At 35.5% G+C, this 19675-nt stretch overlaps 1 protein-coding gene across 3 annotated transcripts in view; it reads right to left on the bottom strand.

Moving 5' to 3' along the window:
• Window positions 1-19675, bottom strand: part of CSMD3 (CUB and Sushi multiple domains 3) — a 695220-nt gene that overhangs the window by 94986 nt on the left and 580559 nt on the right. For all 3 annotated transcript variants that reach the window (XM_034422197.2, XM_034422198.2, XM_034422199.2), the window contains 5 exons: window positions 19446-19526; window positions 16329-16442; window positions 10023-10211; window positions 9621-9767; window positions 7832-8020 (listed from right to left, as the gene is read on the bottom strand). In XM_034422197.2, coding sequence (XP_034278088.1) covers window positions 7832-8020; window positions 9621-9767; window positions 10023-10211; window positions 16329-16442; window positions 19446-19526 — 720 coding nt within the window. The remainder of the gene's footprint in view (window positions 1-7831; window positions 8021-9620; window positions 9768-10022; window positions 10212-16328; window positions 16443-19445; window positions 19527-19675) is intronic.

Here is a 19675-nt window from a genome sequence, read left to right on the forward strand (position 1 = left end):
GGTGGAATGTAGTCTGATTTCTTCTGTGGTGGAATGTAGTCTGGATTCCAGGAGGGGGGGTGTATTCCAGAGGAGCAAGAGACAGCAAAGTTTAGATAGTATTCTTGGCAGGAAGAAGGTCAAGACATGTCCTCCGTAAAGGTTCTCAAAATATATTTTTAATTATGCAAGTAATCTGCTTTAATTTGGCAAGATTTCGTCTATACATGAGGAACAATTAAAGGAAACTGCTTAGAAGAAACTCAGCATGTCTTTCTTAGTTTTTGGTGCTTGACATCATCAAACTTCACTTCATTGTCCCTTTGCAGTGTCTGAAGCCAGAAAAACTCCCAATCTATACAATAGGCTTAAGTTCCAACTACTTAGGATTCAAATACTTTCATGTCTTTCTGGCTCTATTAGATTATTTTTCTTCAGAACTCTTACATTTCAGATTGAAAATTTGTTTTTATTAAACAATATAGTAAGTATTATTTATTTAGTCATCAAAAGGTTGGCTTCTTTTAAATATGATTGAGAATATAACTGCTTTGGGCTTTTGAGCAGAATGGGACCAATTGAAAGAAGAGAACTACCTCAGTGCCAACACAATCTTCCAGAAGTTGAAAACTCAAGGAAATGCAAAGGCATCACGATTGGAAAGAATGATTTCCCCCCCCCCCCCCGAACAGAAAAAGTGGAGCAGGTTCTATAATGATGTTTTAGAAGAATTCTTGTTTCACTCCCATATAAAGGCTTCAGGTGATATGTTCAACTGCTTGCTGTTTTTATTACAAAGAACCATTTCAAAAGGATATGCTGCTGTAGTTTTTACTAGCTGGCTAATTTAGCAGCATAGCATCACTACTGGTCTCTGGCAATCATTTGGTGAATAACACATTTTTTTTTCCTCCCAATACTTTCTTTTGCAAATTATTTGCTCTATTTTCTTACTGGGTTAGACTAGCAGAATATTTCTTGATACCATTTCATTCAAGTAGTTTCCCATAAAGGTTTTCAGCATTCTGTCAGAAGTGTTATTCATTTCCCTCAAAAAATAGAATGCCTCAAACAATACAAACTGAAGACCAAGGTCAGCCTATTCACTTCCCCATCTCTTTTATAGCTTTGAATTTTATACCTGCCAATCAGCATTGATAGAATAATTTATAACACTGAAAAGAAACAAAAGAGATTATTTGTTCAAGTTTTGAAACGATGCTTCCTTGTCACTGATGCTTATTTAATAGACACGTTTTTTAAGAAGTTAATACATTCTGTGTAAGGGGAAATGCAATAGATATGTATGTGTGGAATATTTTCCCCCCCCCACTTGCTAGAGAATTTTCCTGATGGTAAAAATAAAATCTCTGTGTCTTTGTATGTGCATATTTCAAAACCAAGTCCAATAAAACAAACTAGTTCAATAAAACTAAAGCAAAGGGGGAACTACTGATTTTGAAGTCATTAAAAGTATTCTAGGACCCATAGAGAATCATCCTTGGAAGAGTTCATATAAGAATCCATCTGCTTCCAACAATCTGGTGTTTGTAAAAAATAACTGTTGAAAAAGACTCTATATTTTATTAGCCTCTTACTCCTATTTTACAACCCTAAGAAATAATGTTCAGTTTGCATGATGTGCAGTGTACATGTTTAAATAACATTGCATCAGTGTCAGGTTTAGGCTAAGGACAAATTGGCATTGGCTTAGGATGCCACCCCTCCTTCAGAATCATGCAAATTGTTACATCAGCAGATGGTAGCACCATCAGCCAAAGCAGACTAGGAATCTCATATACCCCTGAGTCAGCATTGAATTATACATAGCATTCCTCAACATCTTCTTTTTTCCAGCAGTGGGTACTGCTCAGAGGAATCAGGACCATCAGTTTGAAGTTCCATCCATATTGTTTAAAATGTTGATCTTACTGAATTCTGTCAGAATATTCATGAACTGGAATAGGGCATGGTAACAAGGTCAGCCAATGAATAGGCATAGCAACTAAGTCAGCCAATGAGGACTATTTGGAAACTGAAACTGGACGGAGTCTGGGTGTGGCTCTGTATTTAGCTCTGAGCTCCAAAGCTGCAAACTAGTCTGAAACCCATCTCTGCTGTTCTCTCCTCTGCCTGTGTTTTTTGCCTGTAATCCTCTACCACGTTGGGAGAATCTGCTGTTGGTATTGTTACATTTATATATAAAGAGAAGTTAATGAATTCTGCCAAATCAATTACCTGTGTGTGCTTTCTGGATTTGATTTTTGCAACAAACTCTGACAAATTCGCTTAGCTATTCATCAAATAGTAATTTTCAGGTGGTGAAGATAACATAAAGGCCATCTGATTACTTGTAATAATGGCAAGACTCAACACTCTTACTTTTGGAAATTATTCATCATAATTGAGGTAGCAAGACAAATAGAAAGCAAAGACATACTGATTTATGTAGTACCCTATCTCTGCCTGATAAAAGGGAACTCTCTTTCTGTTAATCTAAGATTAGAACCAGCACTTGCATTATCACCATTAGTGGACATACTTATCAAATCAATCAAACCAATCAAAAAGCCGAAAAGAGAACAAAAAGACCTAAACTCCTCCTCACTAGCAATCAAAACCTCCTCACCAGCAATCAAATAAGCAGAGATTAACACTAAGGTTAATATGTCTATGTAGATTCTCAGTCATCTAGGTCATGGTTGTCCACACCCATTTACATTACTCTGGTGACCCTGACAACAAAGATAAACCTTCCAGGTGCCCTCAACAGCTTGCTAAAAGGATGCAAATAACTAGCTGTCTGCAAGGAACATAAATCCTTCCATTCCCCACCATTCGCTCAGAACTGAAGAAGCTTCTTAGATGAGAAGCGAAACATCTTCAAAGAAAAACCAGAAAGTCCTGTTGCTTCTTGAAAAAATACCTTTGGGACCAAGATTAATACTAGACAAAAGATAAGAAGTAAATAAAAGCTCAATCAAATAACTACCAACTCAGACAAACAGCCTAATCAAGGAACCACCAAGAACACTCCATCAATACTGACGGAGTAAGCCACTAGTACCATATATAAAAAGAGAGCAAACCCTACTCCCTTCTAGCACTGATGATGTTACCTAGCGTGATAATAAAACATCTGCAAGAAAACAATCAAACTAGAGTGGGCCAAGCATCCCACACCATCATTATTAATTTATTATTATTCAGGTTTCAAACAACTTCTGTATATAAAGAATGTCCAAGTCAAGAGTTATTTCCCTTTAATTGAATTAAAGGGAATCCAATATCTTTAATTGATCAAACTTTGTACAAAAACTATGCATGTTTTGAGCATTGTTTGGAAGAGGTATGGCAAAGTATGAGTTCAGCATCTCTTTGAAGCCATAACACTTTTTTTCTGATTTCCAAATGAGTTTGCCATAGGATGCTGCTGTATTAATGAATTGAATAACAGACATGGCTATTTTCGTACATCAAATACTCAGAGACACATTTGTTTTCCAGATTACATGGGAATCTAAAAAAGAGACATCTGTTTTAAAAATACATTGCTCTTCTCCTTGTTTCAAAACTTTTTTCTAAAATGTTTTTGAAGTGTACACTGAATATGCTACTTTCCTTTAGATTCAGAAAGATAAAAATAGATTTTTTAAAAAAATATCCAAGTTAATTTGTGGATTGATTCACAAATATAGGCACAGACAAAGGTTTTTATTATTATTATTGCTACTTGGGATTCCAAGAATTAGAATGAAAAAAAAAAAAATTCAAACAGTCCTGCAAAGCTAAACTAGAACAGAACAGAACAGAACTTTATAGGGCTAGGACAGACTGACCCCAAAACATTTTGCATATAGCTACATTATGCATGGATTACCAAGACATAACCAAGTCAAATAGATATAATTTAGAGACAGCTCAGCTAACAAAGTCACATTGTCCTTAAGTTCTCAAATACACCAGCAGAGCATTTTGCTATTTTTATAAATCGATAAATAATCAACATAAGTGTTTTAAAATAAACTTGATTTCAATAAATTTAAATGAGGCCTTCTGTTTGGAACTCTTTAGTCTTTTAAGAAATGGATCTCAGGAAATTTCAAATCCTGAAAATCATGCCTCCACCAGTAAATGTCTTGCATAAAATTGAGAAAACATTCTGCTGGCATTTTTCTATGTGCCTATTCACTTGTATATGTCTAAATTGCAAATGTTAACCATACATGTGTATTAATACATATTCATGCTTTAGGTGGGAAAATGCATTTGAAGGAAATTCATATTAAAAATAATGAGTGTTATTATGAGTGGTATAATATGAGTGGCAATATGCGATATAATTTTCATGAAGCTGGATATAATGAAATGATTTCCAGACAATGCTGTATGAGACGAACATCAGCAAATATTCATTGTTTTATATGGCATTATTTGGAAATCATTTCACCAATTCATTAAGGATTATTTAAGAAGATTAGTTTGCCATTTAGATTAAGAATGACAATAATATTCCAGTCTTCTAGAAAACATTATATGCTTAATTAAACAATACAAAACAAAACATTAGTGATTAAATAATACTGCAGTTAATAATAATAAAATAATCACCAAACAATTGGAACGTCTTTTGAACACAATTGGCATTGACAAAATCACCATCAGTCAATTACAAAAGGCAGCTAAATAGCTTACATCATGTAATAAAACCTTTAAAACCATCAAACAACATCTGCTTATCCTGAGATTTTTAGGAAGGCCTTAATAGATGGATAACAATGCCAAATCCAGTCTAAACATCTAGCCGATTGTACAACTAACTATAATAATAAAAGAAGACAATGTGGATAATTTGTGGCAGTACTAAGGGAATAGTAGAATAAAAGACAAAGAATTGGAGAAGATCAGAAAGTATCAAGATTTGAAAATCAAAGTTGAAACATTATGACATAAACCAGCCATGGTGGTCTCATCGGTTATTGCCACATTGGGTGCCAATGAAAAATTCTTGGAGACCACTTAGAAAATCTACATATTGACAAAATTTACATGTGTCAATTACAAGAGGCCACTCTGACTAGATTCACATATACTACACTGATCCTACAACATCCTAAATTCTTGAGTTATAACTTGAAACTTATGAAGGCCAATATCAGCTAAAGAACTGGCAGCTGTGATTTTACATTATAGTGAACGTAATGATAATGATAATGAAAAAAGGAATATAAAATTCATTTTTCAACTTGATACAAATGAAAATCATGCACCAAATATGAAAACAAAAATAAAACAAATTAAAAAGTTATTGCACTTTGTGTTTAAGCTAGGTTGATAAAAAAGATTTCAATATTAATTAATTTGCCAATGCTTATATTCTGCTTATCTCCAAAATGTGGAGTGGCTAATATCCAAATAATAAAACTCACAAAATAATCATAATAATGAAACTCATAAAATAGAATTAAGATAATAATAATTAAAACAAAAAAACAATGTGATATCCAAGGGTTACAAGCAACCCACAATCGACCTCTAAATCTCCAAATGCTACATCTGGGTTTTTTTTTTCCCGAAGTGCATTCATTAACATTGTAAAAATGTTATTTAGCATCACTCTGCAATACTCCTTCCTTCTCAATGACATAAAATATATATTTCAAAAAGCCATTAAACAGATAAAATAATAGAAATGTAGAAATATCATAACTATGATAGCATTTTTAGAATTAATGATGTTTTGGTATAGGAAAATGTAACTGAGGAAAATAAAATAAAAACACGTTTGCATTTGTTTCAATAAGCTGAAATTCATAATCTTTTCTGAGTTTTGAATTACAGTAATTGAAAACATATTCCTTGTTTTGCTGTTAAGTATTTCCATTAAACAGTATTATATTGATTATGGCTGAAATGAAAATGCAGGAGGGGATACATTCAGAATGTCGGTCATTCTAAATGTCAGTCAACAGTCAATTTATTTGGATGAGTTTTATTTTATTGTTTTATTTATTCCATTTCTATAGCTGCCCAGATCAATCAATGACTCTGGATGGCTTACAATTCAGAAAATATATTACAATTAAAACATTAAAAACACTTAAAAGAATACAAAAAACCCCATCCAAATTAAATCTATATAGCAGCCAAGAGATACTTGGCCAATTAGCAATAAAGCCAGGAAATGCAGCCCCTGACACATTTCGCACTCCAGGCTTGGGAACATAGCCAGATTTTTAGGACCTTAAAAAAGACTTAGAAGGTGGGGTCATTCTAATGTCCAATGGGAGGATGTTCCACAGAGCAGAGGCCACTGCAGAAAAAACTCATTTTCTACTCCCTACCAGTCAACACTCTTTGGCTGATGGAATCTGCAGCATGCCCATTTGGCTAAATTGAGTTAGAGGAGTGCTGACTCTTGGAAAAAAGATGATTTCTCCAGGTAATCCATTCCTAAACCATGTAGATTAAAAGTTAAAAGTTCTGGCCAGGATCTTAACAAAAGTGAGTTTGAAATCTTATTGTGAGCATGTCTCATAGGACAGCATTCCATGATAGCAGACAAGACACCATGATAGGGTCCTTTCTCCAATCACCAATATTCTATTGTCCAAGATGATGAGACAGAAAGGCATTTATTAAATTCCAGTGTGAACATTAAATCTCATAAGTTCTGATATCAGTTAAGTTAACAACTATTGATCTTTTGTTGCATATGAAGTTCCCACTGATGATAATCAAGAAAAAACTGTTCTCTTAAGTGATCACCAGTGTGATTTAAAAATAAGAATGCTCACTTTGCCTCATAACATCATTTCTATGTGGTAACCTATTGCCTGAGTAAGCTCCAGTGGATGAAGATCTATGATAAAAACCATAAGACTCCATTTATTTTGGACCTCAGTCATCTTCAATTAGCCACAATGGTGCCAAAATGAAGAAATGGGTATCATGGTATCACAATACCTTTTCCATACTTGCATCACAGTTTGCATGCAAGTGGATAATGTCAAGTCTTTTGCCACTTGACCTCCTCATGTGCCCATCTATAGATGCCTCAATTTAGAAACAATGCATACTATTAATTGTGACTGGAAAGCAACTGACAAACCATTTATATTTCATGAACTGGAGATACATGTACTCTTTAACTGGCTGCTGTGTGCTATATTAAGGAAAGTAAGCAGGACTGCCCATGAACTAGAATAAAATAAAAGGATTGGTTGGCATTTGTAAAAGTGTCCAGAAATAGTCTTGAAAAAAAATATGGGGCAGTAATTAAGCCTTCCCCCAATAAGAAAGGAGTAAAGAAGAAACTCAAGAAATTCACCTTCAACCACAACAATACAGGAGCACACAATAGATACAAACTTAAGGTAAACCACTCCAAACTCGATTGCAGAAAATACGACCTCAGCAACAGAGTGGTAAATGCCTGGAATGCACTACCTGACTCTGTGGTTTCATCCCCCAACCCCCAAAACTTTAACCTTAGACTGTCTACTGTTGTCCTCACCCCATTCCTAAGAAGTCTGTAAGGGGCGTGCATAAGCACACCAATGTGCCTACCGTCTCTGTCCTAATGTCCTCATTTATTTGTATCCTTATCCTGTATTCATAATCATGTTTATACTTATATCTGCTATTTTATAAATGTTTGACAAACAAACAAACAAACAAACAAATAAATAAATCTACCAGGCTTTCAAAATTCTGTTTTTATAGGTAGTCTCCATAAACTAGAGTTCTAGTATTTTTTTGTAATGTCTATTTCCTGACCTGGTCTACTTCAAAGGGCTAACATTATCAGAGCCAAACTATGAGAATGTAAATTTGTAATGAAATTCTTAACCTTGACAGGCTGGTACAGGTACATCCCATGCATAGTATCCAAGGGGAGATTTTCTACACACAGCAGTACTTTTCCCAACGAGACGGAATCCTCGGTCACAAGCCCAGCGAACCATGCTGTTGAGTTGCCCTCCTGTCTGGCTTACAATGAAACCGTGAGGTGGTGACTCTGGAGTACTGCAGTAAACAGCTTGAAAAATGGAACAAAAGAAACAATGCATGAATTTCTTCCTCTTATGGATGTTAATTATTGCACTGTTTAATACCAGACAGGTGTCTGCAGGAATTATATGTGTGATTGGATTTTAGCAATGATGCTACAAACAACGGGAAAATAAAACTGCTTGTTTACCTAAACTACAAAAATAAATCCATTTATCTTGGGTTTATATTACAAGAGATCTTTACCCTGGCATCATTTCTCTTCTGGGGAAATGGGAATCATGGAAAGACAGAAAGTGAGATCTATATAGCTAAACTAAAGTTCCAATCAGCCAACAGGATGTTGCAACTTCCAATGTTCTTATAGCCATGTGTAAAGGGATATTGCAAATATCAGTATTGAAATAAATCTTATAAATAAGAACCAAAGAGTTTTGCATTTTTTCCCAAATTCTGACATTATGAATTTTCCCATTGGTAAAAAAAAAAAAAAGTCACTTACAAATACAATTTTACTTATACTGTATTAACTGTCATCTGTTTAATTTTTCCATTAGAAGATTTTACACATTTGTAATTGATACTTGTTTTTAACATGAGCTCAAGGTAATTTAATATTGGAAAGAAAGATTAAGAAAGATGATATATATATGCTGGCTGGATAAAAGAAATGTCAATGCTTTGTCAGGAAGAGAAAGACAGAGAGCCACAAAACATATTATGTGGAATATGGAAATGACTTGTTAATTTTCTATAAATGTACATCTCTCTTTCTCTTTCTTTCTCTTTCTCTTGTCCCCTCCAGTGGAGTTTTGCTTAGCAGACTGTCTTTCACATCCATATCTTCTTATGAGGAGACTACTGATAAGAAAAAATGAAGAAAACCCAGCTTATAATTTAAAGGTTCTTTAAGCTTCTTGAGTTGAAACCAAAATCTAAAGAAATCTAAACAGAATTACATGCTTCATGGTTGCCCACATTTCTAAACACAAATAAGCAAAAGTTTAAGAGAAAGTATATTGTTCCTGAATGAGTTGCTATGATTTAGATGATGTTGTCACCTTCCTTGAAGGCAAACAAATTATACTGAGGTCATTTGGTGGTTGCCTACTTTGAACTAGAGAAAAAAAAAAGAAAGAAAGAAAGAAAGAAAGAAAGAAAGAAAGAAAGAAAGAAAGAAAGAAAGAGAAAAAGAAGGAAGGAAAAAAGGTAGAAAGGAAGGAAGGAAGAAAGGAAAGAAGGAAGGAAAGTTAGAAAGAAAGAAAGAAAGAAAGAAAGAAAGAAAGAGAAGAAAGGAAGGAAGGAAGGAAAAAAGGTAAAAAGGAAGGAAGGAAGGAAGGAAGAAAAGAAAGAAAGAAAGAAAGAAAGAAAGAAAGAAAGAAAGAAAGAAAGAAAGAAAGAAAGAAGGAAAACCATCATATCTTCTGGTTAGATATTATATTGACAATAGAACTGAACTTGCATTTAGTTGGATTTTAAAATCACATCTTCCAAGATCTTATTTCCCCCTTCTCTATACAGTTTGTCCAGCTTCCATTTCTCTTCCATCCCAATCTGCTAGTTGTTACCTTTATTGATTCTTTTGAAGTAGAGTGAAAAAAAAAAAAGAAGAAGAAGGGGTGACTTACCTATGTATCTTATCCTAAAACCTTTTTTGTTGGTACCATGGTCTGCTGACCATCGGAGAAATACTTCATGGCCAGTGCTTGTTATATTGAGAGAGGAGGTATAATCTCCACTTAAGGAGATGAGCAATGGACTATGACTATTTGGTCCTTGATCCCAGGGAACACATATGAGGAAAAAAGAAAGACCAAAATTAGAGAAATGTAAATGTTTTTATTGGATATATAATTATTTGAATAATGCAATATTGCAGCCATCTGTTCATAGCATATGGAAATGTTTATTAATTGCATACATTAATTGTATGCAACAATTACACTGTGTTATTTCTGATACAATGCATAATGTAATATTACTTGCTAAAAGACCTATTATGCATTCAAAGTTGAATATCCTTTAGTTACCATCAAACACCTCAAGTATATCAAATTCTTTTTCAGTCTGGAAGAATTCATAGTAAAGGCTGATATTGTAACCCTTTTCCACTGTAATGGTCCAAGCACACATTTGAAGGTTTGGATAGCTATCTGGGTAGCCTGGGCTCAGGATCACTCCAGTTGAATCAAGGCGCAATTCATTTGCAGGACACAATACTGCGAGAGAGAGAGAGAAAGAGAGAGAGAGAGAGAGAGGGACAGAAAGAAAAACAGAGACAGAGAGACAGACAGAGAAATAAAGAGAAAAGAGACAAGAAAATGAGCTGTAAACAACTGAATAACTGAAAAGATATAGGATATTTGAGGTCTTTTCAACTTGAACATCAAACACTTCACCCCAAATACATCAAAACATGGATAAATGTCTGGAAACAGTTGAGAAGAAATGTATTCAGATTCTTTTATTTGATACATTCACCTTTGTATATTTAGATAATCTTTTCTGAAATGATATCTATTTATCCAAGTATATCTTATTATGTATCAATAATTATTCCAAATAATTGTCACTTCAGATAGAATAGGGATGCAGCATTTATTGACTCTCAACATCCTTTGTGGACTGTAAATCTACACTTTGAAGAAATTTTGATCTCTTAATTTTGATGTCCACTCCTCTGCTTGCAACAGAATGCCTTATGCCACCAGGCTTGAAATTTTGGGCTTAGGCAACTTAGAACTACGCTGCCTTCGATCTGACCTAAGCGTAGTGCACAGAACTATCTGCTACAACATCCTATCTGTCAATCACTACTTCAGCTTCAACCGCAACAATACACGAGCACACAATAGATACAAACTTAAGGTAAACCGCTCCAAACTCGATTGCAGAAATACAACTTCAGCAACAGAGTGGTCAATGTCTAGAATGCACTACCTGACTCTGTGGTTTCTTCCCCAAACCCCCAAAACTTTAACCTTAGACTGTCTACTGTTAACCTCACCCCATTCCTAAGAGGTCTGTAAGGGGCATGCATAAGCACACCTACGTGCCTACCATTTCTGTCCTACTGTCTCCATTTGTTGTATCCATTTCCTGTATTCATAATCATGTTTATACTTATATCTGTTATCTTATACATGCTTGACAAATAAAATAAATAAATAAATAAATAAATAAATAAATAAGTAAGTAAGTAAGTAAGTAAGTAAGTAAGTAAGTAAGTAAGTAAATAAGTAAATAAGTAAATAAGTAAATAAGTAAATAAGTAAATAAATAAGACTTGCCAGACTTAAGGAGCCATTTTACTCCTTAGTTCTTGCATTTCCCTCCCCTGATAAAATGGTTCCTGGCCTCAGTCACTTTTTGAGTCTGTACATTGATACATTATGTATCTCTTGAAATGGCAGAAAGTTTGCATAGTTAAAGTAAATTACATCTTTCAATGAGGGGTTCTTGGTGCTCTCTGAGCTTGGTTGTTTTCTTGCAGATGTTTCATTGCCCAAACTAGATAACACCATTAGTGTTCAAATCTCTTAAAGATTTGAAAAAGAAAGATTTTTCAATAGGGATAGGTTAGTTAACTACATAAAGGATTTGGTATATACTGTAGTTGTAGTATACACCAAATATATATACTTCTTCTCTTCTCTTCTTTCTTCAACCTCCAAGAAGGTGGCTCTGTGGGGACACTAGGCTGATATTCTCAGTGCTTCAAAGGTACCAAACTATTGGGGCTGTGCAAAGAGAGGGATACTTCAGTGTCAGAATATTCATGAACTGGCAGAGACATGGTAACAAGGTCAGGCAATGAATAGGCATAGCAACTGGATCAGCCAATGAGGGTTATTTGGAGACAGAAGCTTAAGCAAGAAGTCTGGGCATGGCTGAGCTCTGTGCTCAGCTCTAAAACGAAACTACCGTATTTTCCGGCGTATAAGACGACTTTTTAACACATGAAAATCTTCTCAAAAGTTGGGGGTCGTCTTATACGCCGGGTGTCGTTCTCCTGTAACCAGGCAGACCAGCCCGAAAGGCTCTGACGAGCCTTAAATGGCTCTGGCGATCCCAGCTCTGGCGATCCCAGCTCTGGCGATCCCAGCTCTGGCGATCCCAACTCTGGCGATCCCAGCTGAGTTCCCTGCAACTCAGCTGGGATCGCCAGAAACCACGTAAGAGTGTGAAAGTTTTTTGGGGGGGCTTTTTGTGGCTGTGTGAGGTTCCTGCTTATTACAGGGGCCATTTTGGGTCTAGCACAGCTGCTTTTACATTGTAGGTGAGCCAGTTGATGTTTTTTAATTTTTATTTGGTGTGCATTGGAAGAGGGGCAGTCTTATATGGCGAGTATAGCCCAAACCCTATATTTTAACAGGAAAAGTTGGGGGTCGTCTTATACGCCCAGTCGTCTTATACGCTGGAAAATACGGTAGTCTGCTACTGGAAGTGAAAGCAATCTCTCCTCTCTAACACATTGGAAGAATCTGCTGTTGGTATTGTAAATTTACTTCCTGTGTTATTATGTATATAAAGAAGTTAATGAATCCTGTTGAATTAGTTTACCTGTGTATGCTTTCTGGATTTGATTTTTGCAACAAACTCTGACATTGAGGACATTCAGAAAGGTGCAGGAGTTAACTCTTGTTTAATCCTTAAAACAGGTGTGTTTTATCAGTCCCTAGAATCTCTCTAATCGATATACCATACATTTCAAGTGATGTAGGTGCTCCTGTCTCTAGACTGACTCTGATCAGTTCACAGTATAAGAACTAGTTTAAGAAAAAAATGAACAGTCTACATAGAAAGCGGTAAACTTGATAACATATCCTGGGACAATCAGGGCCTTATTGTCCTCCAGAACATTGTTAAGGTGAGCACCATTCAGATCTCAGAGGAAAACTCATTCCATCAGGCAGGCACCACAAGACTTAACTAAACTTCCATAAATTTAATAGAATTTCCTTCCAGCCGAGCAAGTTGGTCATTGATCAACTGAATGGCTTGCCTGCTCTTTTTGTCTCTCTACTTAGCATATGCTTAGTATGCTTTGTGTCTGAAAATAAATGGAGCTATTTCCAAGTCTGCCCAACAGGCTTTCACTTCTTTTCCCTGGTATTGTTTTCTTTTCTCTTTTTTAGACATGCCTGCATAATTTGGAGAAAAAGAAAAGGATTCTCAGCCCCAGAAGTTACGTTTTGCTCTTTGTGAAATGATGTGCTATTCAAATATTTCAGCGTTGCTCTTTGTGAAATGATGTGCTATTCAAATATTTCAGTGGCACAGATTATTTTTATCCTTTGAGAATATAATAATTAAACCTTGCTAAATAAATGGATTAATAAACAATTCCTAGATAATGGATATTTTTTTTAAAAAAAAAGAAGTTAAGAGAATGTGCATATTTTTTCATAAAATGCCTAGCCATTTAATAGCAAAGCTATTCACAACTAAACAGTTTTTTTTAATTAAACATTTGATGACTTGAGCCATATTTCCCTTAAGTGCTTAATTGAATGTTAGTCCTAATACAGATAGACTATTACCTGTTTTCTACTATCACAATTATGATGACTGAAGAAAAAAAAATACTATGTCAACTCTAGATTGAAAATCTATTAATACCATATGCTTGGTGAAATATGCAGGTGAAATTAAATAATACTTGACTCTCTAACTCTTTCCCTTCAAGGAATTAATTTTTGTGTTCTATAATGCTTCTTCTCTGCAATAGAGTAAGATGACAGAGATATAAGTTTCTAGGTTGAGGATAGAATAAATATTTTAAAAAGTCAAATTGATGGTCAATTTGATTGAAGCCCATTATTGTTACACAGTATATATTTCTGATGTTGATACATATACTGTAGTTCTGATCAATGGTAAAAGGTACCATCCAAACACATGTAAGATGGATGATGAAACCTATGAGCTGCTCCTCCCATAGACAGGAACAGCTTAAATTATCCTTATAAGGCAACATTCACAATGAGCTGAATTGATCTTGAATGGCAACAGGTAGAAGAATCGGTAAAATCGGTAAAAGCAAATCGGTAGAATCGGTAAAAGCAAATTGTTCCTGTTCACCAGTAGTGGGTTTCAATTTAGTTTGCTACCGGCTCGCTCGTGCATGAGTGCTCGCACGCAACTCTTCTGCCCATGTGCAGAAGCGTCTGGGTGGGTGGGTGGAGACTCCCGCCACCGCCGCTACCAGTTTGCACGATCCAGGGCAAACCAGTAGCAACCCACCATTGCTGTTCACCAATATATGTCAAATATACCAGGTCTGGTATAGTATGAGGGTATAAATATTAAGATATCACGGGTTGGTATATCTAATATTCCATTGTAAACTATAATTTCCAATGTGTCTGCCTTTTCCCTTTGCTTTGTGTGTGCAATGTAGTAGACCAAAGAAATATAAGCTCTGATTCTGCTTTTGATGAGGGCTACTCAGCATCACTGGCAATCCAGGATACACCATTTATTGCATGCAAATAAAATTATATCTCTTCAGAGTGATTTGATAGCTTTAGGCAAGCCAGGCACAACACCATCTTCTAGAATATTTTTTTTAAACCTCTCTACATGTACCTTTGGATGGAAGATTAAAATGAGAACAAAATAGCATCTATTCTTTTATTAGGAATGTAGACAGTGATTATGACTTATCTTTAATCGAGTTGCTAGGTGTGGATTTTTAGCAATATGTTCGAAAGGTCAATATTTCTAATAAAAGGAGTAGCAATTTCCAGGTTTCAGCAGTTTCAATTAAAGGTATTAAGAATGATGAATACCTATGAGTTCAAGAACCTTACATATTAAGTGACAATAGACTAAGCATATTGTAACATTATCATTTAATAAAAAAAATGAAATTTTCTCTGCATCTTTTGTATTTAATAAAATACAGTTAATAAAAATATATCAGAAAATGAATGTTTAGGAAACTTCTGATCTGTTCATAGATACCTTATTTCTGTCCCTAAGCATTACACAGCTTCTGATTTGAGTTTCCTCAACTTGCTTTTTTGAAAAATAACCAAAGATTATTTTTTTAATGGAAATTTTCAAGATCCTTGCTTTTCCACTCATAGATGGGATGGGATGGGATGGGATGGCATAGCATGGCATGGGATGGGATGGGATGGGATGGGATGGGATGAGATGATAGAACATGAGTAATTGCAATCCCTTGGTGGATCATTCGTTTGTTTGTTCATTGAACTAATGCACCGCTTATCTTTTTCAAAGGGAAAATACAAATGGTCCCAATAAGTTTTGGAAAGTTTTTGCTAAATAGTATCTCTCTCTCCCACAAATGGCTGATTATTATTTTGATTGAAAAGGGTCAAGTGGCATTTGAAATAAACAAGTTATTAAAGGTATGGATTACCAAATGAATAGAATTTCATGGAGCACCCTCAAAAGAAAAGAATACTATATTATTTGTAGCATAAAAACTAAAGGAGAGCTGGTGCCAATCTAGAACATTTAAATCATTTGAATTTGAATCTACCACAACTATGAGGAATAAGTTTGGCTAAAAAATAAGGACTGTCCCAAAGTCATTCAGTGAATTTTTATGTCTACATATGAACTTCAGTCATGGATCTTTCTAATCCTAGTCTAACATCTTAGCCACCTGGTCACTCAATTGTTTAGTCACTTCTGACTCTTCATGATTTAATGGACAACTATTTGCCAGGATTGTCTGTCAGCTACTTTGAAGTCTTGTAAGTGTTGTTTTGACATCAGTAATTACAGTCAGCCATCTCACCTTTTGTCAGCTTCTTTCTTGATTGCCATCAAATTTTCCAAACAGCTTCTTAAAAGCTTCTTGTTCTACAGTATATGTCCAAAATATTTAAGCTTTATCTTTATTATTAGTGCTCCAGTGAACAAATTGATTTTACTGTGTCTGGTATTTAATGATTTGCTCTTTTTGATGTTCAACAATTCTCTCCAGAAGCACAGTTTTAAGGCACCAGATTTTCATCATTCACTGTTTCTGATGGTCTAGTTTTAATAGCCATATATTATGATTGAGAAGACCATGGCTGCAATACTACTTGTGTTCTCTTACCCATAGCACAGGGTAAGAAAAAGGAAAGGAAATAAGAAGGCAATGCACATAAACCACTTTTGAATAAATGCTTTCAGGGATGGTTCACATTTGCCTCCTGGATATTCCTCAACTTCAATTCAAACTTAGTCAGTATTCCCATTATATATATGACTCTTCCCTGGTGTTTATCAATGCTAACTAAATAGTACATGCAGGACATCAAAGTAAGCAAATATATACTAAAAAGAGTTTTTAAAAAAGAGTTTAAAACCTTGGCAAGAAGGTGGTGTGCCATCCATCTGCAATCTCTCTCCTAGTCGACATGTCAGAATTTCATTACCAACTAATGTAAAACCTGGTAGACACTGGTACCTTATTATGTCCCCTGCATAATAAAAAAAGGAGGAAAAGAGAAAGATTGTAGTTAAACAGCAATTAATTGGACTTTCAGTGTTGACAATAGCATTGATTACTAAAGCACGTTTCCCACCCCATATAATGTGAAAATGACCACTAGCACAAATAGGTTCCATTAGACAGAGGAAATGATGTGGCAAATAAGCCACCTAATTTGTCATTTCATGCCAGCTATGCTATTAATGTGACTCACACATTTGCATGATCATGAATTTGTGGAGTTGAAAAGTTTTATATTTTGTTGTAGCTATTTCAGCCATTAAAAAAGAACATCTATTTTTCTTATTTCTAGTACTAGTTTCAGAAATTATATATCTATAATAGCCATCAAGTTAATGTTGACTCTTCATAACCACATAAATAGATTTTTTCCCATGATAGACTCGTAGATAAATAGATTACCAAAAGTCAGGCCCCACAGACAATTTATTACATTACATTTTTTTTTAGTTGGTTGGTGACCATTTTCTTCTAAATATTTCCTTATATAGTACATTTGATGCTTGAACTTTGAACATTCCTAAGCACAGTAACTTTCCCCGGAATCAATCAATCAATCAATCAATCAATCAATCAATCAATCAATCATCAGTCTATCTATCTGTCTGTCTGTCTGTCTGTCTGTCTGTCTCCCTGTCTATTTATCCATCTAGAGTGTCTTTCAATACACTTTATATATGTTAATAAATGCATTTTATAATTAAAACTGAAGGAACTAAATACATGAACTGTCCTATAGATGTTACAATTAATTACTATGCATGAATTGATAGGATAGTGCAATGCATTAGAAAGGCACATATAGCAAAACATGTTGCTTAAATGAAACATGCCTCTTTAGAGCATTAAAGCAGCCCATCCTCTGGAAATCTTGCACATCTGTGAATGCTCTGCACAATTGTGCTTGCATTGCACTTTTGCTTCCTTGCTCTGAACAGAAATGTTCTCTATGTATATGAAAGAATGCATAGAGAATCAAGAAAACATTCTTTGGCGATTTTATTCAAGCATTTAAATGTTTCCAGAGTACATAGCTACTTTCATGCTTCTAGAGAGCCTAACATTTAATAAAAAAAACCTTGTTTTAATTCTTTGCAGAGCTGTGGTACTTGGCAGTATTTACCAATATTCTATTTTCCACATATCTGAATGTTTCCCTACTTTAGCGTCAACATCTTTAGAGAGAACACAATCTGAAATAGCTGTACCCATAAGCAGCAGAATGATTTCTTAAAACCTTTACAGAAAGGGAACATCTGATCGAACAAGCAAACTGGTTTTAAGGAAAATAGTCTTGAGCATTTAACCAGGTAATGGACATCAAATTGCCTCTGGCTGTACATGTCTGCCTCCTCCATCTGCACATTTTGCTGTTTAGTATCACAGCCAAACCCTATTGGCCAGATGAAGAATGCCACAGAGTGCAGAAGGTTTTACAACAGCAGTCAACTGAAGTATCTCAGAGGGACCATATAACTATAAAGTATGGCTATGGTAAAAATAGAAAAGGGCTCTTTGGATATACCTGGAGTGTCTGGGGAATTTTATAATAGGATGTCTTGATGCAGTTTCATTACTGATAAAATCAGCCTTGAATAGCTGAAATTACTTCAAGGTGTGTGAACAATTTAAAAATAGAAAATACTGTTTTTGCCACAAGCCAATTTAAGTGTTAAGCACTCTATTTTGGGAAAGAAAAATATGACTCTCTCTCTTTCTCTTTCTTTCATCTATCTATCTATCTATCTATCTATCTATCTATCTATCTATCTATCTATCATCTATCCATCCTGTTTCCCCTAAAATAAGACATCCCCTGATAATAAGCCCAATCGGGCTTTTGAGCACATGCACTAAAATACCCCCCCCCTCCGAAAATAAGCTCTCCCTGAAAATATTTAAATGCATGCACAGCCAGTCCCTGCCATTTCCTTTGGTTAGGGTTAGGGAGACGGAGCTGGAAATCAGGTAAGACAGCAAGAGGAGTCCCGTCTTGCTCCATGTGTCCCAAAATAATAAGACATCCCTGAAAATAAGGCCAAGCACTTATTTCGGGGTTCACAAAATATAAGACAGGGTCTTATTTTCAGGGAAACATGGTATCTATCTATCTATCTATCTATCTATTTATCTATCTATCTATCTATCTATCTATCTATCTATCTATCTATCATTATCTATCTATCTATCAAAATCTAACTATCTAGCTATCATAGTTCTTGATTTATAGCCATTAATTTAGCGATCGTTCAAAGTTACAACGGCACTGAAAAAGTGACTTGTGACTGTTTTTCACACTTATGACCTTTCCAGAATCCCCTTGGTCACATGTTCAAAATTCAGATGCTGGGCAACTGGCCCGTATTTATGACAGGTGCAGTATCCCAGCATCATCTATGACCACCTTCTTCAACCTTCTGATACATAAAGTCAATGGAGAAGCTGGATCCACTTAACAACCATGTTAAGTACTGCAGGCTACTTCTGCTGCCTGCCGGCTGCCTGCAATTTGGCAGTTCGAATCTCACCAGGCTCAAGGTTGACTCAGCCTTCCATCCTTCCGAAGTCAGTAAAATGAGGACCTAGATTGTTGAGGGCAATATGCTGACTCTGTAAACCACTTAGAGAGGGCTGTAAAGCACTGTGAAGTGCTATATAAGTCTAAGTACTATTACTATTACTATTGCTATAGTACAGTGGTGGCCAACCTTTTACTCACCGAGTGCCAAACAGGTTTGTGCAAAGCGCGCACATGCCATCCGTGTAATGTGTGGCTCTTCCGCATGTGCTGCGCGCGCAACTGCACCATCTGTGCATGCGCAAAGCTTTCGTCTGCCCCCCGTACGCTGCACGCACAACCACATCATCTGTGCATGTGCACAGCTTTCACACTTGCATCCCACCGTGCGCTGCGCACGCAATTGCACCATCTGCGCATGCATGTGGTTGTCTATATAAATATTAACTTTACCTATTTCAAATTCGTCATCCTCAGTCAGAACTTCAGCATTAGGTACACTAGGTGGAGGTTGACACACTCGAAGTTGATATGCTATGAAAGTAGCAGAAATGTTCCAATTAACACGCCGTTCCAGTTTATATTGTAACAATAAGCACATTAGTATTGAAAAAAATATATACAAGAAATTACAGGGACACTAGCTTGCATCTAACATTGCTCACAAATGACAAATTATTAGA

Source organism: Pantherophis guttatus, chromosome 3 (assembly GCF_059756535.1).
Source record: "Pantherophis guttatus breed Tessera chromosome 3, ASM5975653v1, whole genome shotgun sequence".
Taxonomy (NCBI): domain Eukaryota; kingdom Metazoa; phylum Chordata; class Lepidosauria; order Squamata; family Colubridae; genus Pantherophis; species Pantherophis guttatus.